Source organism: Bicyclus anynana, chromosome 11 (assembly GCF_947172395.1).
Source record: "Bicyclus anynana chromosome 11, ilBicAnyn1.1, whole genome shotgun sequence".
Taxonomy (NCBI): Eukaryota; Metazoa; Arthropoda; class Insecta; order Lepidoptera; family Nymphalidae; genus Bicyclus; species Bicyclus anynana.
In genome coordinates, this window is record NC_069093.1 from 3,426,324 (window position 1) to 3,451,606 (window position 25,283).

Genomic DNA, 25,283 nt, shown 5'->3' on the forward strand with positions numbered 1-25,283 from the left:
ACAAGTGGTTGCTCCGTGGTTTCCCAGTACATTACGCTAGCCACTCACCATCAGATAAGCCCACATGCTTGCAGCGCTAACGACTCGGTATCTTGGACTAGCACGATCGCGATCAAAATACGATCAGTTTAATCGGCTGTTAGCTTCCTTGATCGTCAGTGGCTGACATTAAATATATCAAAAAAAAATTAAATTTCGTACGCTATTGTAATGTCGTCAAGGTGTTGTTATCTATGGTTTCTACTCGGTATTTTTTTTGTATGTCGCTTACATCCGAAATATATTTATGCGCGCCAACTTATAGGCCGTGTACTATACCCAGTGCCAGTAGATACCCACTCACGGTCGGAAAATATTTAATAAAAATATAAAAAAACATATTTGTTTCAATATTTAAAAAAAAAGAAATAAAATAAGTATCTTAAAAGTAATTGCCATTATTTTATAATTAAAAAAAGAAAATATCATTTAAAAAGCCAAGTACCCAGTCACGAACGGAAACTGGTTAATTAAAAAAAATATATTATTAGTTCAAAGAATCGCTAATGTGTACATGTTTCCAGTAAAACAATCGCGTACTTAGAATCGTCTTGTATAGTATTATTATTGTAATTTTCCAACCGATCACATAACCATAAACAAAATGATTCACGGGGTAATGAAAAACGATGATTTCTCTAAATTTACTTTTCTGGGTCTGGTATTATCACGTACAGTAAAATGCTAGTGTATTTTATTTTGCTATCTAGTGCTATTTGTAGATTATAACTAAGGCTGTTCTCAATCAAAAAGATATTCAAAAGTAACGTGACTGAGACGAGACCTCCAATTCTATACTGCAGTGGCAGTTTGATACTGTTACTATCGCGTTGACGTACACGCGAATTTCTAAGGAATTGAAACAGCGCCATCTAGTGGCACTACTGCACAACTGTTTCAATTTCATATAAATTCGCGTTTACGTCAACGCGATAGTCACAGTATGAAAATATTGAAAATTCCCACTAGGCACACAGAAAACATTATGTACAAGTACCTATACCATCGACAATGCACGAGTTAAGGGGCCTCGAAACCTTGCCAGAAAATCGCAAACGAACTGAACTTCAAAAATTTCGAAAACGAAAAAGAGCTATATAGATAAAGTAGCATTTTTATGTATTTGTATACGTATATTTAATACTAGCTGACGCCACGCGATTTTACCCGCGTGGTTCCCGTTCCCGTAGGAAAACGGGGATAATTCATAGCCTTCCTCGATAAAAGGGCTATCTAACACTGAAAGAATTTTTCAAATCAGACAAGTAGTTCCTGAGATTAGCGCGTTCAATCAAACAAACAAACAAACAAACAAACGAACTCTTCAGCTTTATATTAGGTATTAGTATAGATTTTTACTTGCTAAAACCAGTTTAGATAGTAGTGAGGCCCATTTTTTATTTGCACCAGAGCCCTTGGTTACATAACTACGTCACTGACCACCGCCACATGACCACAGAACATAAAGCATTTCAGCTAGTGGGTATGACTCTACTCATAGATTTGCAAAGACAAAGGTTGCAACCCCACAAACTTGGATTTAGCTTTACAGTTTACACCCCCTCTCCATAAGCGTCCTGTAAAGTAACAATTGAAAAAAAGACATCATTATTTTGAGTGTTTTGACGTACAAAGTATATAATGAATTTATTGTTTATTATTTTAACATACCCTTTGTCTTTGTTCTAGATATAACGACGTTGAACTATCCACAAACAACAGTGTTTATTTTTTTTTTCAAAGAGAAAAGGTCCGACGGTTACGTAACATGGCGCCAAATCATAACGAGCGCTGGGCAACAGCCGACGACTCTACTTTATTATTGGAGAGTCATTATTGTCGAAATATGGCGTCGTACACATGTGGACGCCATCTGTCCCTGTGGACCTTCGCACACTAAAGTGCTAACCTCGATATTTTAACACGTTCGCTGCGGTACGAGGTCAATTGACCTCGTAAGTCTAGCCCCTTCAAGAGTTACGAGGTCGACGGACCTCGTACCACACCACATAAAGTTTTAGTATGAGGTCAAAAAACCTCGTAACGCACCTGAGTAAAGTACAGAAAAATCAGTGAATCAGAAAGCGAACGTGTTAAGGCTAGTATCACATGGCATTGTCCCGCATATAGATACGTCTTAACGAATAAATAGTGGCAAATACATTATTTATATAACTGTTCACACGACGTTAATACTCCAAAAAACGTATACCCAACCCGTATAATATGTTATACATAATATGTATTAGTAACTTTGTATAGGCCAGCAATATGATGACAATGTGCGATGAACTTAGCTAATCCCTGTATGTACATAACATTTCAACCATATTGGTGAAAGTTTAACTAAAACTGGTTTTAATCGTTTGAAATAACGTTTTTTTCGGATTACCTTTTTTACCTAATAATATAACTTAATTTATAATAACAAAATAGAGTTGAAATCAAAAGTATCATTATATTATTATCTAGAAATTGGACCAAATTTTAAATTTGATAAAGATAGTTTTAGATTCAATAGTTTTAGAATTTATCCCGACAAAATCTCGTTTAAATATTCTCTAAAAAATATAATCTAATATATCTCCAATATTTCGCTCAATATAGAAGAAAGATGTACAAATAAGTAATACGGAAGGCGTTTTCACCGCGTCTGTACGTACTACGTATAAAGAAATACAATTTCGAGGAAGCGTGGCGCATGTCACACGCGTGGTCGTTCGTGGAATCTCGATTATCTGCTCTTATTGATTGTGTCCGCTCCTGGAGATCGCCGCCATTGTTGACGTCTCCCTGAAGATCCATTGTGATATTATTACGTATAACCTTGTACTAAACTATTGCCTCGATAGCTCAACGCTAAGAGCGGTCGGACTCGTCACTGAGGGGTGATGGTTCGATCTCCGCCCCTTTGGTCAGTACCCACTCCTAATACAGTCTTTCCAGACTAGTTGAGGAGGAATGGGAATGTATATTTATTTAGAAAGGAAAACTTACAGCTAAATACAAATATAATAAAAACAACAACATAGAAAACAGATTATAGCCCATAAGAAGCAACGCCCGGTCCGGAGCAACTCCAACTTTTCAGTTATGTGCATGTTAAAAAATTTAATATTATGGATCTCAAACGGTGAAAACACTCGAAAATTGAGCATAACCATAACTACACTATAGACAAATCATCAATTTTGACCCCTCTCATTCTGAGAGGAGACCTCTCAGAATAAGAGGGGTCAAAATAATCCACCACGCACGGCCCAATGCGGATTGGTAGACTTTACACACTCAGCGAATTAAGAAAATTCTCTGGCACGCAGGTTTCCTCTCGATGTTTTTTCTTCACCGTTTAAGACACGTGATATTTAATTTCTTAAAATGTACATAAACTGAGAAGTTGGAGGTGCATGCCCCGGACCGGATCCACAGCCTCCAGAAACGGAGGCAGAGGTCATATCCACTGAGCTATCACGGCTCTAAAATATAACAGCTTAAATATACATACTATTCTAAAGATAGCTCATTAATTTGGTTATTCTAGTAAGGTAAATAACGTGGTGTGGTTTTACAGACCGCAGCATAAAATAGACGAAGTGAATGAACTTGCCGATGCCGGCTCATGCCTCATAACTATCGCGGCATCGGAAGGCGGGTGAGGTACTATGATTGATGTCGGCAATTAATGCCTCATACAGATTGTCTTTTATTTTTGGATTGTGTATCTACTTCATTGATATAGTACATGCGGCTTAAGATTATAAGGGACTAGCTGACGCCGTGCGTTTTCACCCGCGAGGTTCTCGTTCCCGTAGGAGTACGGGGATAATATATATATAGCCTTCCTCGATAAATGAGCTATCTAACACTGAAAGAATTTTTCAAATCGGACCAGTAGTTCCTGAGAATAGCGCGTTCAATCAATCAAACAAACAAAAATCTCTTGTGCTTTATATATTAGTCTTAGATTAGTATAGATTTCTAGACTTGATCGGGCTGTGAGGAGGTCCGCAGAAGAACCAAAGTCATCGAGATGGCTCAACGAATCGCGAAGCTGAAGTGGCAATGGGCGGGGCAGATAGTTCTTTAACCATATTCCTTATATCCGTATCTTTGATTTTAAGTTTTTTGAGTTTAATTTGTCAAGTCATAACTTATCTTGACGATGAAAAGTGCTTCTAACTAAGCCTAATTTAAATAATTGAAATAAATAGTCTTTCTCAATCAAAAAAAAATGATTTGAACACATATGGGGTCCTTAGCCATGAGCTTGTTCATGCAACCCGTTGTACACCAAACAATGTGAAGCCTTTTATGTCGTTCATGATACTCGAAAGAAAATTAATTCTAGTATACTTCGTTAGCGTGAATGTACTAAAGTAATCTATTCTATTCCGCAATAGCCTGCAGCTGTTTGTTTGTTTGTTTCATACTAGCGGACGACCGCGACTTCGTATGTCTAATTGGAATCAGTCCATGCCCGTCCTGTCCTATACCAAAATTCAGAAAATCTTTTTTTAGGTCTCCGTCAATGATATTAAATACTGAGTATGATAGTAGATAGACAGCTGATGAAAAATGCGGCGCCCAAAAGAGGAAATTTATAGTCAATGTTAGCTGTGGTCAACAATGAACGTTATTTAAACAAATAATACCTAAATATCGTCTACAATGTCTTTGTTTTTAGGAAGTGTAATATCTATATTATATACCTACATAAATATTTAATGGAATATAAGACAAAATTGTGCTAGTGTGCACTCAGTGTTGTAGCCTATTATTCGGATCACTAGTTGCGGTGATTTTGTAGGGACGTAACCGATCTCTAGTATAAAATTATCATTGTTCTCAGTAATATAGCTAGTAAATAAATAAATATTAGGTACTTTTGAACATATATTTTGCTACTGCCATTTCGTAATCGACTCATTACCTACCTATAACCTCAACCTTAAATAGTTCTAAGGCATTGGCTATTCAAAATCTAACCACGACAAGCCACGCCAATACCGTAAATATCGTACCGATATCGTAAATATCATTAAAATAATGATAAATTATTGTAAATCATATTAAAATAATGACCTCTATAAAACGAAGCAGGTTTTATTCGTAAATAGAATCATCATAGGTGGGTACGAGTACATACTCGTAATATTATGTAAGGCCCTGAATAATTGCTAAAAATTTGAAATTGGAACGAAATGCACCGTTCTTGTCTGTGGAATGCGTATTTTTTTTGTTTGTTTTTTATTGAGTAGTGAGCTGCGTCTGCAAAAAGAATTTTATCATTCAATACTGTACTGATTTTTTTTTCTCGCAATCGTAGTAAAAAGTATAGTGTAAGGAGGCTAAATCCATTTTAAACTCGGTTTCTATTTCTAAAAAGTACTATACACGGTACCAAAACAAGAAACATACACGATTCGTTAACGATTTTAACCGATCGCGATTTTGTCCGCGTGGAATCCCTTTTACAGATGCTGTCGCGGACTTTTTTTAGAACTTTTGAAGGGGACCAATTCCGTCATACACGGTTTTAGTAAAAACCGTAACGTACGTTTAAAAAGTTGCGTAAAAACTTACGCAACTTTAACCGTTTACGCAGCGCGCGCAACGGAAGCTCTCAAATGGAATGTTTATTTCCGTTTTAGTCAAATTTTTCGTTGATGCTGCGTTTCTATTGGTCGTAGCGTGATGTTGTATAGCCTATAGCGTTCCTCGATAAATGGCCTATCCATTCAACCAAACAAACAAACAAACTTTCCAGCTTTATAATATTGATATACACATTTACTCTAAGGAATATACATTAATGACAATGCCTTGAGTTGGTTCCGAGAAACGCCAAGGTTGGTGGTTCTGGGAAGTGCGGGCGCAGAGTACGTGTGGACGGCGAGCGAGCGTGCGCCCGTATATTTACGACGCGAGTTGCGTGCCACTCGGCCTTATAGAGAGCTAGGGCTGCCCGTGTGTTTACAACATAGATCGCACATCAGTCTGCCTTTCAGAGCTTCTTTAAAACTATCGTTAGACATTCTCAGCCCTAACTTGAGAAGGAGGTAGTGTTATACCCCCGCGCTTCAGAGATCATGTGAAGCTGTCGGCGCTAGACAAGATCTATAGTGGCGTGCACTTCATAGATGCTAAAATACACTGCTTACCCTGATGACTTACAATTTATACGAATAATGCATTATAAACATTGTAAACCTAAACCCGCAAACTCTCATTGGAGTGCACACTATCTTACACACAGTTGGGCTGGCATTTATTTGTCCCGTGTGCTTACATCGCGGGTTACATGGCACTGCATTCGGCCATATCTAATTACAATTAGGGGCAGCATATATTTGTCCCCTGTATTTACAACACGGGTTACATGTCAAAGTCAAAATTCATTTATTTCAAATAGGCTTAGTTTACAAGCTCTTTCGAAACGTCAGGTAATAATATTAAAGTTAAGTCAATGGTGATAATAATTATTCGAAAATTTAAAATTAAAGTTACGAGGGTTCCAACGGGACGCCTTGGTCCGAGAAGAGCCCACAACAAAATCAGCCAGATTTATCCATGGCACTGCATTTGCCCATAATCAGAGTTAGGGGCAGCATACATATATATTTGTCCCGTGTGTTTACAACGCGAGTTGCATGCCAGTCGTCCGTATTCACAGCCAGTGCCGGCATTACATAAATTGTCTCTATATTTCGAGCGACACGAAATTTTATTTTAGTCGGCCTTATTCAGAGTTAATGGTGGCATATATTTGTCCCGTGTGTTTACAACGCTAGTGGCACGCTAGTTGGCTATATTCATAGGGCTGGCAGATATGTGTGACGACGTGAACTTTATGCCAGTCAGTCTTATTCTGAGCAAGGGCTGCCATATATTCATCCCGTGTTTTTACAGTGCGAGTGACTAGGCGTCCGTTTTCAGAGTTTTCGTGCTGTATTATAATTATCCGACTGCCAAGAAGGGTTATGTTTTTGTATGTTAAAACTAATCTAGATTGTTTAATGGGTCCCGACTGTTTTCTAACTGCTTTCAACACTACTGGTTAGAATTTATTTTTTTCTTTTTATTATTGTACTTTATGCAGTCGGGTGGTATTTTTGATTAATTTATTGTCTGTTTGTGTGTTAGTGAATGGCACGAGTTTTACGTTAGGCCATATTTAGAGCCTGTTTTGATTTGTATGAATTTTTGTGTGATAAATGGCTCCTTGGAGTAGTGCATAGGCTTCTTGTTACTACTTTTTATCCCGGAAAAACCCCATGATTCCCGCTGGACTGGTAAAAAACAGAATTCCAAGCGAACGAAATCGCGAGCGTCCGCTACTATATTTAAAAAAATATATCATTGCCTTATTTTTTGTTTTAATATGGCTTCGTTATACATTAAGCCAGACTTGTAAGTAAGATTTGTAAGTAATAATTTTTATCAAATATTTTGGCCTACTAAGGGCGAAAATGGTCAAATATAGTAAATTCGTCGTTGGCTGTCAGTCAGTTGAGTCAAGGCAAAGTTACTAAAACTTGTGATAGTCTACCGAAAAAAGCTACTTAATCACTTGAAACACTCTTGTTCAACCTCCACTTCACTTGTGGACCTATATTACAGCGCTATATTGAAAAAATTGCATTCTTAAATTCGTACTTTAAGCAATAAAGCTAAGCAATGAAAATCAAACGAGAGCTACATATGATTTCTACGATTTTTCCGCTAAATTCTTTTACAATGCTTTGCATTATGTCCCAGGGTTGTCAAATCAAAATATGCTCTTGCTCATACGACATACTGTGTAATGGGGATGATGACAGGTTTTGATATATTGATTTTTACGAAACATTCGGGTAAATAAGGTCAATATTAACCAATTAATACGTAAAAATCAAAGATTAGCTGGATGTTTGCAAACATTTTTAGCTTCCTTACATTAAACGTGACATTTTTCATTACATGAACTATAAACATAAACGCACAAATAACAAAGATATTTGTAATTTTGTTTGAACGTCCATACAAATCTAACGATCATTATGATCAACGACGTCATTAATTCGTGCCATTTTGTATGGAGCGTTTTTAAGGGAGCGTGACTGTGCCGCAAATAATCCCTGTAGCTCTGAAAGTACTTAATGATCGTAGATATCCTGTTACGTTTACAAAATTGCTTTACTATTAACATACTTTTAATTTATATACAACTAGTGACGCGTAGTTCCCATTCCCGTAGAAATACGGGAATAAAATAACACTGAAAGAATTTTTCAAATCGACCATTCTTGAGATTAGCGCGTTCAAACCAAGAAATAAACTCTTCAGCTTTCTAATATTCGTATAGAATGAAAAAACTGTCATAACCCCTGTTGACAACCCTAATTCTTCGCCAACGCTATCGCAGGCGACTGGCGAGAGAGTTGTCGGCGGTCGGTACTCGGTCGCCGGTCGGCCAGTCAGTAATCGTGCATGACACGGAGTCTACGTCGCGACGGGCGATACGCGAACTTTCTCCTTCGCGACATCGCACTCGCAACTGTGATACACGATCCGAACCGGCCAGTGAAATTGAATGTGCGTTTTCTCGGAAGAGGTTTTCTGCCACGGCCGCCGTTTCTGCAAATTAATTTCTTCGCTTCCACGAAACCTGGCCATAAAGAGTTTTACATGGAACCGGCGATAAAGTGGTTTTGAGGAAATTATAACTCCAATTATTTAAACTTGTGCTGTGTTTCTGTGATCGTGCGTGCAGGCGTCTACATTGGATCCCAACCACCCGGGCGCACCTCCAATGGTGGTTAAATTACCAGGTGAGGGGCTTTGTCTTGTACCATCTGCTAATACTAATATTTTATTTCAGTATGATATCTGCCGGGTAGGAAAGGCAAGGATTTTTAGGACCACTTAATAATGCATTTCTAAAACATATTATCTGTTATTAAATAGCGCTTAATACACGCATAATAAATAGGTAGACCTAATAAGAAGGCTTAAATTCGAGGTCACGTGATTGTACGATTTGTTTTCATGGTGACAATAACTATAAATAAAAAAAAAACGTATTTTTTATGAATCTTATTTGATAAGAGCTGAGTTACAGCAATGATGTTGTATTTGGTAGTTTACTCAAATTATGAAAGTAAGATGTAACCTGGAAAATAGTAGACTATAGGTACGAAATTAGGAAATATTTTCGAATCGAAAATAAATCGAAATATTAACGAATCATCTTGCTTTCCGCGAGAGATTATAAAAAGTTACGATCGTGCTTAGCAGTTCGGCTAAGGGCCGGACAATCTAGTTTTTACTAAAATTCAAAAATTTCAAAATTTCAAATTCATTTATTTCAAGTAGGCTCACTTTACAAGCTCCTTGGAGACTATATTTATGTACAGCTCGTGTGGATTAACTTGACACTTGACTCGAAAGATGTTTGTAATGGGTTTGTTTGGTTGTGTGTGGTGTCAAGTTAATGCACACGAGTTGTACCTACCTATTTGACTGATTACCGTAAACTACCACATCAGTTGATTCAGTAAAGCGGTCCTGGGTCAAGCTATGAAATATTGAGCTATTCTTTCTTCGTAATAAAACTTATTTTTTTGGTATTTTGTAATAAATCAACATCAATAAATGCGCGGATTTTGAAATTGCCTGAACTTTTTAATCGACTTCAAAAAGGAAGAGGTTCTCAAGTTGATTGGGATGTTTTTTTTTGGTTGTTTATTTTTTTTCTCGATTGTTTCTGGTGCCTCCTTAGACGGGATGAATCTAGGGCTGTAGCCTGTAGGCAACTGGCTCCCTTATGGACTGCATGGAATAACTCACCCTTACGACGGCCTCCGTGGCGCAGTGGTATGCATGGTGGATTTACAAGACGGAGGTCATGGGTTCGATCCCCCGCTGGGCCAATTGAGGTTTTCTTAATTGGTCCAGGTCTGGCAGGTCTGGATGTCTTCGGCCACCACCTTACCGGCACAGACGTACCGCCAAGCGATTTAGCGTTCCGGTACGATGTCGTGTAGGAACCGAAAGGGGTTTGGATATTCATCGTTCTCCTAACAACTTAGCCCGCTTCTTACATTGCATCATTACTTACCATCAGGTGAAATTGTAGTCAATGATTAACTTGTAAAGAATAAAAAAAACCTTCACAATCAAATATGTGTATAGCAAGGTGCGGGTGACAGTTGCCTTAAGTCGTAATACGTACTGTTATCATTGTAATATTGAGTTTGTTGTGGGCTGTTCTCGGACCAAGGCGCGTTTGGAACCCTCGTAACTTTAATTTTAAGTTTTCGTCTATTATTACCACCATTACATTAAATTAAATTTTGACATATACCTGACCTTTCAAAAGTGCTTGTAAACTAAGCCTAATTGAAATAAAAGAAATTTGAATTTCGAATTTATAAAAATCGCGACAAACTTTCAAGAGTGAGGTACAGGTGACAGTTGCATTATGACTTGAGTAAAATGAACTGTCACCCGCACCATCTTACAGCGCACGATATAGGTATAGATATCGCATATACAGTATCGTACGTATTGCTGTGTGTCATATGAAAGTCACGTATAAAATGGAGCACAAACACAAACACAAGTAAAGGCGGCGCCACACGATATCTGCGAGGTGTAGGGTCAGCTTTTATGTGCATCGTTATCCGCTGTCACTAAGCGCGCATCTTTACTTGCACTTTATATCTTCTTAGCTACGGTTTCAGTCTTGTAGTTCCCGTTCCCGTGGGAATACAGAGATAAAACATAACCTGTGATATTCGCTGATAATGTGGCTTTAAAATGGTGATTTTTTTAAATATTCATTTAGTGGTTTAAGCTTGAAAGCGTAACAAATACTCACTTTTACATTTATAATTAGGATTTTGGTGTATCTTTTAACTTCTCTATTATTTCCTACATTAACATTCCTCATTTAAGACTTGTTTTTCATGTTAAAGTTGCGGGTTACATTCGAAGACATAAAATGAATTAATTAAAGGTAATCATCGATTACGCAGGGGCTCGGCGGCAGGGTATCACCCCACCCAGGGTGCGGGGGACACTCGCATCTTATTTCGTATATACCAGGGTTTCTCAAACTCTCAGCTTTACGAACCCCTGGTAAAATTTCCAAGTGACAACGAACCCCTTACTAATTACTGGGAACCACCCCCCCAAGAAAAAAATAAGGTTTTTTATTTGAATAAAAGGTAACACATAAAGTACCAAAACAAACGTCTTTGTAATATTAATGTGATGTGTATGCTTGTTTCTTGTCGCAAATGGATTCAATGATATGAGTAATTTTGGACAATTTTAACCTTAATTCTGACCCGGTATCAGTTATCAAGCCACAGTTAGTAAATCTTGTCGTGAATGGCGAACCCCTAGGGGTTCGCGTACCCCACATTGAGAAACCCTGGTATATACAATAAAGATTGCATCCGATTTTATGTATATTGTGGACACATACATTGTGTCTTGTGGACACAATGTATGTAGACGATTTCAAATGTTTGCATGCAGTTGGAAGGTGTGAATGTCACGGAAATCGCATGAGAACTCGTCACTAATTATAATGTACGATAAGGTTAGGTAAATATACCTACATTTGTGTACAATTACGTCATAAGTAAATATTGTAGTAGTAGAAATATCTTGTCATGACGACATGATTTTTCAATAATCATTGCTACGACATTTTAAATCATTGTCATATTACAGCTAATTTATTGAAAACTAGCGGACGCTCGCGGCTTCGTCCGCCTTTAGACAGCCAGTCCTTACAGTAGTATCTCCCGTTTTCCCAACATTTCCCTTCTCTGCTCTTCTCCTATTGATCGTAGCGTGATGAAAAGTATACCTACTATAACCTGCCCAGGAGTATGAAGAATAATTGTACCAAATTTTGTTAACATCTGTCGAGTAGTTTTTGTTTCTATAACGAACTTACAGACAGACAGACAAAAAGTTTGCTCATTGCATTTTTGGCATCAGTATCGATTCCTAATCACCCCCTGATAGTTATTTTGGAAATATATTTCATGTACAGAATTGATCTCTCTACAGAGTTATTATAAATACTCGTTTAGATTATCACTATGTAGATAAAATCATCATCATCATTATGAACCAGCTTAATGACGTCAGTCCACCCAGAGGGTTGACCAAGTCTCCGATCCGATCCACAGAAGAATCAAAGTCACTGACATAGCTCAACGAGTCGTAAAGCTAAGTGCTCATTTACACAGCAGCAACTGCTACCGACGACTGCAGTCGACTGCAGTCGTCGACATCTCGGCGGCAGTCGACAGCAGTCGTAGTTAATGAATACTAAAGTGGAAATTGGAGGAGCACAAACTTCTAGGAGCCGATGTACGTTTAGGGGTCTCAAAATCTCGCACCAAATATGGCTTTGTTTTTTATTGACCGATTGAGGTTTTCTTAATTGGTCTGGCTGGTGGGAGGCTTCGGCCGTGGCTAGTTACCACCCTACCGGCAAAGACATACCGCCAAGCGATTTAGAGTTCCGGTACGATGTCGTGTAGAAACGGAAAGGGGTGTGGATTTTCATCCTCCTCCAGACCGTTTCCATCTTAGACTGCATCATAACTTACCATCAGGTGAGATAGTAGTCAAGGGCTACTTGTAAAAGAATAAAAAAAACAAATATAGTTTTATTTAATTTTAATTTTCACTAAGTGCTATACAACATAGATGTTTATTAGTTATGCAGATTTTAAAAAATGCTCTGGCATTGTTTAATCAAATAGCCTTTTGCCTTTTGCATACATCGTGAAATTAAAAAAGAAAAGCTGTTTGAAATTCTCGTCGACTTGTTTAAACGCGGCAAAAAAAGAGGATTTCACTGAAAGCTCGCCGTGTAGCCTGTATTTATATTAAAATATTAAAAGTGCAATATAAAAGCAGTGTAAGTTGCGAGAAAGCTGCCTGTTGCTTTAATTAAATAGAATTGAATTACGAGCTTTATTTATCTTAGTGTTCATTCACACGAGCAGCAAATGCTACCGACGACTGCAGTCGGTGACGTCTCGGCGGCAGTCGACGGCAGTCGCCGACTACAGTCTACGGCAGTCAACTGCAGTCGCCGACGTATCGGCGGCAGTCTACGACAGTCAACGGCAGTCAACTGCAGTCGCCGACGTCTCGGCGGCAGTCGACGACTGTCAACGGCAGTTGCCTGCAGTCGCCAACTCCTCCGACTCCCAAAATGAGTGGTTATAGTCCTAGTCCCAAAATGAGTGGTTATACTCTAGCCCAATATATATATATACGTTATAGTATACTTTTCATCACGCTACGATCAATAGGAGCAGAGCAGTGAAGGGAAATGTTTGGAAAACGGGAGAAGTTACTCCATTTTTACACCGATACTGCTGTAAGGGCTGGATGAATAAGATCTTAGGGCGGACGAAGTCGCGGGCGTCCGCTAGTTATATACTTACTAAGAGCGAAAGGGAACACCAGCCGTATGTTTCACGCAATTATACTTCTTTCAATCTCATTAGCATGCTAATCTAAGGAATGTTTAATGAGATTATACTTACACGCGCCGTAGCTACGTAACCGTTGCGAATCGGTTTAATACAGCGAAATAGTTCACGCTCGAATAATGGCAAACGTTTTTTTTTAATTATCTGAGTGCCTGTGTTAGTCAGACATACTCATTACTCGTAACACATTAGAGAGGCTGAAAGTTTGTCATCTCTCGCTTGTAGTAATAATCTGTGGCTCCTTCCATAGATAATAGAGAGTATTCAGAGTAACTGTCGTTATACACTCCGCGCCACGAAACAAGTGCCGTAGATGCGGCGCTTAATGTTGTTTGGTAATGGCGGTGTTAACTCTTATTGTCATTTTATTTATGTATCCAGCTAATTTGGTGGTAAAAAAAAAAATTATGTGGTGGAAATCACCCGGCATATTACAAGGGATGCAGTGTATATAAACATGCCTGCATCGTGAACTAAAAATTAAAACTATAAAGACAGAAGTTGCACACTCAATGAAAACATACCAAAAGAGTATTCGTAAACATCTAAATCAACTTGCAAGGAACCTAATGATGAAGAAACCTGGTACAACTTTCAAAAGGCTCTAGAGACGAGCACCACAAGATGTCATGAAATAGACACTACATTATTATATTTGGGCAAATCCAAACACGCCTTAATTCAAATACTTAAAATCCCGCTGAATGTTTCACGACAGATTGCAGGAATAATGGGACTAAATAAAAAAAAATATATTTATGTAAGGCCCTGTAAATTTCAAGTTCAGGTTTTAGTTTGTTTTTTATCCAATAAAAGGTGTTCACGAATCGTACGTCACGACAACAATGAGTTAGTCGCATAGATAGCCAGCATTCAGCCTTCCACTACTCCCCACCTAACTCACGGAACACTTCTTACTATCTCGTCTCGTGACGACACAAGCAGACCGATCTAATGACTCACGCAGACAGTTACGATATATTGTATTGTTTTAGTTTAAAACATTTTTTACTACATAAGGATGTTTCTCTCTTAAATGCACAGCATCGTCGCCGTGGCTTTTGGCATGAAAAGCTTTATTGTTATCGTAATCGTATCGCACTCTCATGTGCGAATCTTACTAAGTCTATAGTGTCCACGTCCAAGGGATGTTAGAATTCGGAGATTATTCTCTGGAGCTGAATAATTAAGAGAAATATAAAGGAGTTAGTGTTAAAAAACTTAATACAATTGCCTTACCTTGTTGCTGAGTCAAGAATGTGTGTATTCTATGAAATGCCATCATCCTCGTAATTACAATAAAGATTGTAACAATACCAACTGATTTACATACAAACAAAAGGTTACAACATTCCTTTAATGATGCGAGTACGTTTAAACAGTTAGCTGATTGTTTGTATTATTATTTTGTTTAAATTCAAGGAATATTCTATGGGTTCATATTATCAAACAAAACTCGAAGACGACTGAAAAGATTTTCGTGGGGTTTTCACCATTAGATAGAGTAATTTAGCGTCATACGTACATATCGGTGGTATCGGCACCATATCGTCTCGGTTCGTGAGGCGAAGCGATAACGTTACGATTTGTGTGCTGTACAGTATGGAGTTTCATACAATATTGTTGTTACGGTGACAATCCCTTTACGAGTTAATAAGTGTGACATGACCCTTATGCGGAAGATTTCGGGATCCCTATATGGAAGGTTGCGGTATATAATTTGTCAAGTTTGTGTGTAAACTATTTTACAATACGAATGTAATATGACGTTATCAATTAATTGGAAGTGTCGGAAAAAGTCAAGCCGCCTGGAAGTTTTTACTAAAACCATTTTCTAATTTCATAAAATGGTGTGGTATCCCCTTTGCAAATTTTTAGTCCCTTTGGTTAGATCTGTAAGTCAGATAGTTATCATTTTATATACATAGATCACTCGTACATCTACATATAAATACCCAAGAATCCTGAACTATGCTACAATAAAAAAAAAGTTACCGAAAAAAAAAACAAAAACATTCCATAGACATAGAGCGTTGCCAATAACGCAAACAGCAGATGTGTGTCGTCAAGCGGTCGCAACAAAGCGCTAATAGGCGCTACAAAAAACAACATTCTTAGAATTTTCAACTAATTATCGTATTATACGATCGTTGATCGTGACTATAAACAATTTAAAACGCAATTCCAGTAAAGAAACGAATTGGTAATCGCGAAATGTGCTTGAATTTGTAATACCTACTGAATTTCCTGAGAAACAGAATAAATGAATGTAAATTAGGTTGAATGGAGTAAATAAGTGATAAAAAGATATAGTTTTCCTTTTCGTGATAACGTTAATTAGGTTAGGTATGATAGTCATTAAAAATTGAATTATTATGTATTTTTGTTTATCACGTTATAATTCTTATTGTATATTTGTTATTATATTATTGTTTATAGTTTATTTGTTAGCACTACTATTATTACTACTTTTTACTATTCTTGTACCCTCAAACTGAAATGTACGTACTAGCCTGTAAGTTTCACATAAGTGAATGAGTTAATTCTTAGTGAAATAATAAATATTTTAAACCCAAGTATTCTGTAATATGTAACAAATAAATTGAGAGATTGTTAATTAATATCCAATCACCGTATCGCATGCTTATTAGAATACTAACCTAAGTCAAAAAAGACGATTTTTGGGAAATCGTGAAATAAGATTTTGCTATGAGGACTTATTCTACATATTTACGCTTAAATTAAAACTAATTTATTAATAATATGGCGTACTACCACCCTACGAGTATCCGAATTCCGAATGGCAACTGGTATACGCGGCCTTACCGCGAACAATCGTGCATTGTTACATTTACCGGGAACGAAGGCGAACCGACTACCGGGAACCAGTATTTGTTCCACTACAAGACACAATGGCGTTTTTTTTTTTCATCAGCTATTTTTAAGCTTCTAAGAGCCTCTCGACTCATTCTATTGTTATCCTTTATTACTTCTATGTCTTGGTATAGTACGCGCGTTAACAACTGAGTCTTAGGGCCATAAATCATTTCTCTATATCTATCTCGCTTGCACTTATGGGTCTTATGGAGCCGTCTAGTGAAGGGTGTAACAATGAAAGACATATTATCGATAAGTAAAGTTTATTATCGTATCTTGTTCACAAAATTAAAAAAATTAACAATATTTGATTTAATATAATACATATTTCATATTATATAATTATTAACTAAATAAAATTAATCTTCATCTGAGTCTTCATCATCAGAATCTTCGTCTTCTGCCAAATTTATTATAAGCGGCGCGTGATCTCTAATTAGAGCTTTTTGTAAATCTTTGTTTTGAAGTTCTTCGGCATGCCTAACACATTTGGCCCAGTCTTCTCGTGTGACATTTTCTATGGCTCGGTGGAGGTGATTTTCGACATCTGCTATCTTGAAGGTATTATTATTCTTCGCAACTTCTCCCTTTACTTGTGCCCAAATTAATTCTATTGGGTTATATTGACAGTGATATGGAGGGAGCCTTATTACTTCATGACCTCGTTCATTTGCCAGATGGTCTAAAGCGTAGACCTTCTGCGGGTTACTGGCTTTTACTTTTCTTATTAATTCTTCAATAATTTCGTTGCTGGAATATGGAATCTTTTTCTTTGTCAACCATTCTTGAATTTCAGCTTTCCTCGTGTTTCTTGTGGGTATCTTTTCCAACTGTATCGAATGATAGCTTGCGTTATCGACAATTATAACTGAGGGCTCTTCAAGTAGATTCAGGAATTCGGAAAACCATGCCATATATGTTTCGCCATCCATTTCTGTGTGGTAATCAGCATCCTTTGATTTCACCGCTTTAAATATTAGCTTCGCATCTGGAACGAAGCCAGTCCTTGCAGAACCCGCATGGCAAACTATTAATCTTTGGCCTTTTCCCACAGGCTGATTCTTGAAACCTCCTTCATCGTTGCTTCCAAGCCACATCCTCTTTCTTGCATGGTTTTGATTAATCCATGTTTCGTCTAGATAGAAACGTGGTCGCTGATCGTTAGTTCTTCTAAGTAAATCCAATTTCCTTAAAAAGTCCATTCTAGCACAAACAATATCAGTTCTTTCCATTAAATATTTACGTCCTTCGCTATTTTTCTTATACTGGAACCCAACCTCCTTCAGTAGTATTCTCATTGAAGTGTTGCCGCATTTAAAATCGGGTAATTGTTCACGGAATTTTTCTAAAATTTTCGCCACGGATGGATACTCTCCATTCTCATAAAATGAAGCTACAGTTCGCTTCAACACACTTTTATCAAAATCGTCAATATTAGTGACGGTTTGTGGTTTCTTAAAATTTGTTCTTGGTATACAGGTACTGCCTGATTGTGATACTTCCGTCTTGATTCGGTCCACTGTCGCTCTGCTCACACCACAAACAAATGCGGCCATTTCACGTGGTTTGTTGAAATTTAGAGAAGCCACTTTATTCGGATCACTTTTCAATTCATTGAGAAACAGGAATACGTTGTGAATCAGTGTTCGAGCTTGAGGGCTAATATCGCCATGTAATTTCTTCAGATCAACGTTAGAAAATAAAGTATCCATAGTGCGCAACGAGTAACACATGAATGTATTTATTTAATTGCAGTAAACACATTTATAGCAAAAAAAATACGCAATGCAATTACATTAGAAACCGACCAATCAGAATCGTCCAAATCATTATTGACTCATCATTAGCACGTGCGCAGGTAGCCGTTTATCGATAATTAGGGTGCGCAGGTAGGCGCGCTGCACATTCCTATCTTTTTTGACTTTTATGACCGGACGACTCAGATGATAACGCGCATACTCTAGTATTTGTTTCTGCGAACCAATAATTTTTCTTTTAATTGTGCCGAGGAAATTGGTTCTGAAAATTTTATTACAGTTCAATTATAGGAAGGAAAGTATTTTTTAATAGTATTGAAAAAAAAGATAATAATGAAGTTATGAATTTATGATGAGTAGTAAGTAGAAATGACAGTTATTATACAACGTGTCATAATCATTGTTATGAAGTCATGACAAGCAAAAATACGAATAGATATGGATATAACTGTCATATAATTATAATTACTTTATGATTATTGTTCTTATGATATTTATAATTATTATATAATTTGTGAAATTATGGTTTATGTATTAGTGTGTAGTTATTTGTATGTATGTATATGTACATTATTATTACGTACACACCACCTACAGTTGTCCTAATAAGTTCCTAAGCCTAAGGTTGCCTGGAAGAGATCGCTACTAAGCGATAAGGCCGCCTTTTGTATTCTACTTTTTCTTGTGTTTCTGTTTTGCTTGTTTTCTTTTATTTTTTGTGGTGTACAAATAAAGAGTATTAAATAAAATAAATAAATAAATAAGATTACTAACTATTGTTTCTGTAAAAAAAAACTAAGTGGGTACACATTATATTTAGTTAAAGTAACAAAATAAGTTTTTAAAACTATCATAGACATCTGTTAAATCTTGTTAACAGATTGCTGCAAAACAGAATATTTTATTGGCCAAAGAAAATTCGTTGTGAAATTTTTAATTTACTAAGTAAGTAAACATTTCAGAACGTATCACTTAATTATTTTTTAATTGTCACACCACACACGTGTTGTACACAATTCTAATTATAAATGCTAAACCTGTTTCGTTCTTTTGACGTATTTTTAATTGTGTTTATAATGGGGTCCTTATATTAAGCACCTCGCTCGTAAATTCTTAGGAATGTATTGCATTCAGTGTTAAGTTTGTTTTTATGTGCACATTATAATGGCGACTCATCATTGTCAACCCATATTCGGCTCACTGCTAAGCTCGAGTCTCCTCTCAGAACGAGATGGGTTAGGTTAGTCCACCACGCTGGCCCAATAGGATTGGCAGACCACACACGCAGAGAATTAAAAAAAATCTCTGGTATGCAGGTTTTCTCACGATGTTTTTCCTTCACCGTTTGAGACACGTAATATTTAATTCCTTAAAATGCACACATCTAAAAAGTTGGATGTGCATGCCCCGGACCGGATTCGAACCAACACCCTCCGGAATTGGAGGCAGAGGTCATATTTACTGGGCTATCACGGCTCTAAAATGGCGACTAATAAAGGCCAAAACACACTAATAACACATATACATAAATGTATAAGCCACTCAGACAATGGAAAATGTGTATGGTCACACAAGCATTTTCCAGTTCTGGAAATCGAACCGAAAACCCCTGGATACAGTCGGCAGGGTCAGTAACCACTGCACTGATCGTTTGTCAAATTAATAGTCAACCAGTGCTCTATTTCAAGGTTTCTCAAAGTGGGGTACGCATTTGTCGTTAGTGGGTTCGCGACAAGATTTACGTAATGGCTTGATAACTGATACCAAGTCAGAATTAAGGTTAAAATTGTCCAAAATTACTCCTAACATTGAATCCATTTGCGACAAGAAACAAGCACACCCATCACATTATACTTATGCTATCTTTTATTTAAATAAAAACCTTATTTTCTTCAACAGTCAAATTAGTTTTTTCATTATTTAGGGGAGGAGGGAGGGGGGGATTCATTAGTTAGAAAGGGGTTCGCTGTCAATTGAAAATTTTACCAGTGGTTCGTGGAGGCGAAAGATTCAGAAAACCTGCTGTATTTAAAACGCTCGCGTTGTATTAAATTTAATTTTAAAGCGGTTCAAATTATGGCTTGAATTTTATGAAAAACTAACAAATTGCTGCGGGTTTTCTCGAAGTATGACCACTGAATAGTTGTTATTTTAGGTTCTATTTTCAGTGTAAGTAAAGGAAAAATGTTAAAATGCGGTTTATTCTGCGCTTTTATGAGGTTTTCTCATAAAGCACATAATTATTACAGATCGGCGCGTCTCAAAGAAACTTCAAAGGAAGGAGTTTGCGGTGTAACAAAGGAAACATAAAAGAAACCTAAAAATCATAGCTTTGTTACAAATACAATCTTATAGCTGAGTATTAAGGTATACTTGCATGAGTCTGCTAAGACAGGCGTTCGACTATCGCAACTATATTTGATAATGTTAAAAATATTTTATTTCTCGACTTTGTTTACATTTTAATATACATACTCATGCTAATTTACTAGTAGTAATAGTCTAAACCGCGGACAGACAGACGGACATGGTGAAACTATAAGGGTTTCTTGTGGACCTTAAAACCACTTCCATATTTAAAATCTACCTCTGTTCACCTTTTCATTATGATTTCTTGTAAAACTTTGATCTCAGATAAAGATTCCATTAAAGTTTTTGAGAAAATACACATAACAAGTGATTATTATTATTAATTGGTTAACGGTGAAGAAAACCTAAATGACGTCTGAATATTCGTTAGGGCCTAATTTATCATCCTGAGATAATCGTGGTAAGTTTAAACCAATGAGGTATTAAGTAATCATTTGAAAGCGCCGTTTCTTTTTTTTCTTACATTAAAAGTCGTATAAAAATCGGTATTTCATAATCTTACGTGTTGACCTATTGCTAAGATAAGATAAGACTTTATATTGGTAATGATATCACATTTCCCTGATCTCTTGCATCACCGGACATACGTTGCAACAGCTGGTAACATGATGCATTACTGTGGCACTCATCGCACTAAAATTTCTCGACACCATGTCATCATCATCATCATCATCATATCAGCCGATGGACGTCCACTGCAGGACATAGGCCTTTTGTAGGGACTTCGAAACATACTGAGCTACCTGCATCCAGCGAATCTCTGCAACACGCTTAGTGTCGTCAGTCCACCTGGTGGGGGGTCGACCAACACTGCGTTTACTAGTGCGGGGTTACCATTCCAGCACTTTGTGCTGTTAATGATGATGCACAAGTGCTGGAATTTTCAGCCGAGTCTCAGAGAAGATCTCTTAGAGATGTTTGGTACCTCTCCTTTCTTTGAGCCTTTAGCAGCCCTGCGCAATTCTAGATCTCTGGGTGACTCTACAGCGAAATCAGTTTTACTCTAGAAGAATAGTAGCGGACGCCTCGTTGTTTCACTCTCGTAGTCCTTAGGAATACGGGACCAAAAAAAAAATAATATAACCTATGTTACTCGCTGATAATTTAGCTTTCCATTGGTAATAGAAGCCGCCTAAGCCACCGCCTTCAAAAATTGAAATCTACTTTGTGGTTTAGGCGTAAAAGCTTAATAAACAAACTAACATTAACATTTTAAATTTAAGTCCGGATGTCGCGTCGCAACCACGATATACATCAATGCTCACGACTCACGAAACAGTACCTTAACTGTCGGTGATTCTAATAAAACGCCGTGTATTCGTCATACCTCCATGCCGCCGTGCTTTTATGGCATCCGCGCTTGCATAATGTAGGCAACTCTTCCCAGAACTGTTATCGACATAGCCTCGCTATGAATGCTACTATGGGTTTATCTCGGCACCAGCCAATGGGCGCTTATTGCCTATGCACGAACCACTGAGCATTTCCAGGATTTTGCTTAAGCCACTACATTGTCATACAGATACAGTCACGGACTTGCATTCAACTAGACGCCGATTGTGCATCATTAACAACCCATATTCGGCTCACTGTTGAGCACGAATCTTCTGTCAGAATGAGAAGGATTAGGCTACGTCCAACACGCTGGCCCAATGTGGATTGGCAGACTTCACACGAAGTCAAACTCAAAACTCAATAATATACTTAATGGCAATCCAAAAGGTTAATGAGGAAATTTGCACGGAAGGAAAATATACATATAAATATCAAATGTAATCATTAATTATTAACAAATTACTCACAAATGCATAATTTCCGTGTGTAATCCTAAATTACTTATCATTAAAGGAAACATACAACACACCTACATACTAGACGATTTATAAGGTGTTGAATATTCAACCCTTAAGAGATAAATGGGTTGAAAACTTGAAACTGCGGATGAAGTCGCGGGTTCATACCAATGAGTAGAATAGGTCGGCAAAACTAAATATTTTTCTATTGAATCAGGGTTAGGTACAGAACAGATGAATAACCGTGATGAATATAATATTTTTATTTATTTTGCTATTGTAGAGTTACCAAAGGTGGTACAACCACAAAATTACTGAAAGAAGCAAAGAAAATAAAACAATATTATTCACTTGATCTTTTCACTTTTAACAGCCTATGGCCAATTATGTATGTTTACGTTTAGTCCCATTTAACAAATTATAGTCAATTATTAACCGACTCCAATAAAGGGAGGAGATTCTCAATTCGGAGCGTATGTTTTTTTAATGTTGTTTACCTCATAACTTCGTCATTTACTAACCATAAAAATCGATTTACAGTGGAATTCATAGACGTTGAAGCGTACCCCCAGGAGATCATTCAGCCGCTGAGTGTCAAATTCTCAAACAAATAGAGGTTAAATTCGACACTCAGCGGCTGAATAATCCCCTGGGGGTGTCCCTACAAAGTCTATGAATTCCACTGTTAGTAATCTTGTGTTAAAATCAAAATAACTGAAACACGAGTACGTCTTTGAAGTCGGTTCCATTTTTATGTTAATAAAGATTATTTATATTTCACTTTTACTGTGACGGACATTTCTAAGACATCATGTAAAATGAAAAAAAAATACCGTCTTTCTAAATATGTACGAGCACAACAAAATAAAATCATAGCAAAGAATACGAAAAGACATTCGCTAGAAGTGCAGCCACTAGGAAAATGTGCGTCGGATCGAAACGGAGTTGCGTAGGCTCACCATATCTTGGAAAGTACGAAATGGGACTAAAGAATTTATTAATTTAAACAAAATATATAAAAATATATATCTTTACAATTGAATATTGTGGAGTCGCTTAAAGAGCGAGCAAAATAGCATATGGCTCAGCTGATGTTAAATGATTACCTACCTGTCATTTACCCCAACATAATATGTATTCTGTCCCCCAAAGATTTTATAATAGAAATATGTGACTAGCGCGTCAAAACTGAGGCGAAGTTTACAGTAATAACGTCATATTTCATTTGTACATTAGCGTAAGTACAAGGGGTCCTGATCTACTAAAGTCTAGGGTTTGATGATACAATGTCATCGTAATTTCAACTAGTTAAAATTTATAGAATTTTGATGGCTATTTATGGCCAGTACAGGGGCGCCGATAAAGTGATTGCCTAGGGCGTTCTGGACCTTTAATCCGCCACTGGACAGATTGAAAGATATTTGTCGCAATTCGCTTATGTCAACTATTATTATAAAAAAAGTAGATTGAACATATGGGAAAATCCTGCTAAAAGCGAAAGGTATAGTGGGCTTAGCGAGGCGGGGCGGCTGCGCGGGCGCAGGTACGACTGTTCTGAGAACCCACCGTCGGTTTTTGCTTCTTTTTCGATTCGAGTTTACCAAGAACCGAGTGGCCCGGTGGCGGTGCTACTCGGAACGCGTAATTAATCCTTGGAAACCTTCCGAGGGTTGTTTGTAAGAAATCAGATTTTTTTTTATCCTGTCCCGGGACAAAAGAATTGAATTGTAACGTTCGCCTTTGACCTTTTGTGTTTTGTGATATGGTTTGTTCCTCGCTATTTAGAGATAAGATATCGAAAAGTCTGTGTTAAGGGCCCGCCTAGCGTTAGTTGAACTTTGTAAGCCGACTTCAAAAAAATAGATTGTGTATTCGATATGTTTTGACGGCCTCAGTGGCGCAGTGGTATGTGCGGTGGATTTACAATACGGAGGTCCTGGGTTCAATCCCCAGCTGGGCAGATTGAGATTTTCTAAATTGGTCCAGGTCTGGCTGGTGGGAGGCTTCGGCCGTGGCTAGTTACCACCCTACCGGTAAAGACGTACCGGCGATCGAGCTATTTAGCGTTCCGGTACGATATCGTGTAGAAACTGAAAGGAATGTGGATTCATCACACACACACACACACACACACATTGGCACAGTTATAAATTACAGTCTGGAAGCACATGCGCTACTTTTTTCTTCGAAATTCATACGGGAACTTGACGGGACAAAACAAGCGGGGCACAGCTAATATTTTAAAAGTAAAATATTTTCCTTTTCTAAATTTCCCCGAGGAACTCTGTTTACTTGCTCAATACACTATTTGCAATCCGGGCAATTCAATTTTATTGGTTATATTTACAAGCAGTCGAAGCAGCACGAATAGCGTTTTAATAAAATATTTAGTTTTTAATTTTTCTGTTGAGTTAGATACATTAAGTAAAAAGATCATTAGGTACATTATATAGAATATTAAAATATCTCCGTTTTTTCTTCAACTGTTGAATGAATATAGTTTAGATTCTATTTTTTTTTTATTTCCCGGTGAAATGTGTATACCTACCTTAAATCAATTTGGACTATTTATGAACTCTCTCTTTATATCTATTTAATAACAAAATACTAATTAATTGACCTTACTTATTTAAAGTAAATCAATGTGGCATTTCTTGAATAAAAGTGACCATTGAAATACTTGCGTTTTTTTGATGTTACCCCAAGTTTCAAAGCGGGTGGCTTAGAAACTTGGGGTACCCTACGAAGTCAATTTGTCAAAAAATGTAGGTATTACGCAAATCGATCAAGCCAGTTTTTTTCAGATTCCATAAAGAGATTTTGAAATATGAATAAAGATACCTTCCTTAGTGAAGTGAGGACAGGCCCTTAATTATTTTTTATGTTACAATTTCAGATACAGAATTGACCTTCTCATCCTATCAGCCTGTTCT

The 25,283-nt window shown here is 37.2% G+C and overlaps 1 protein-coding gene across 2 annotated transcripts in view; it reads left to right on the forward strand.

Moving 5' to 3' along the window:
• The first annotated feature begins 8,482 nt into the window (after positions 1 to 8,482).
• Positions 8,483 to 25,283, forward strand: part of LOC112055340 (suppressor of cytokine signaling 2) — a 66,818-nt gene continuing 50,017 nt past the window's right edge. For both annotated transcript variants that reach the window (XM_052884159.1, XM_052884158.1), the window contains exon 1: positions 8,483 to 8,849. Coding sequence is in view for 1 of the 2 variants with exons in the window: in XM_052884158.1 (XP_052740118.1) it covers positions 8,831 to 8,849 (19 nt within the window). In the remaining variant the exon portion in view is untranslated. The remainder of the gene's footprint in view (positions 8,850 to 25,283) is intronic.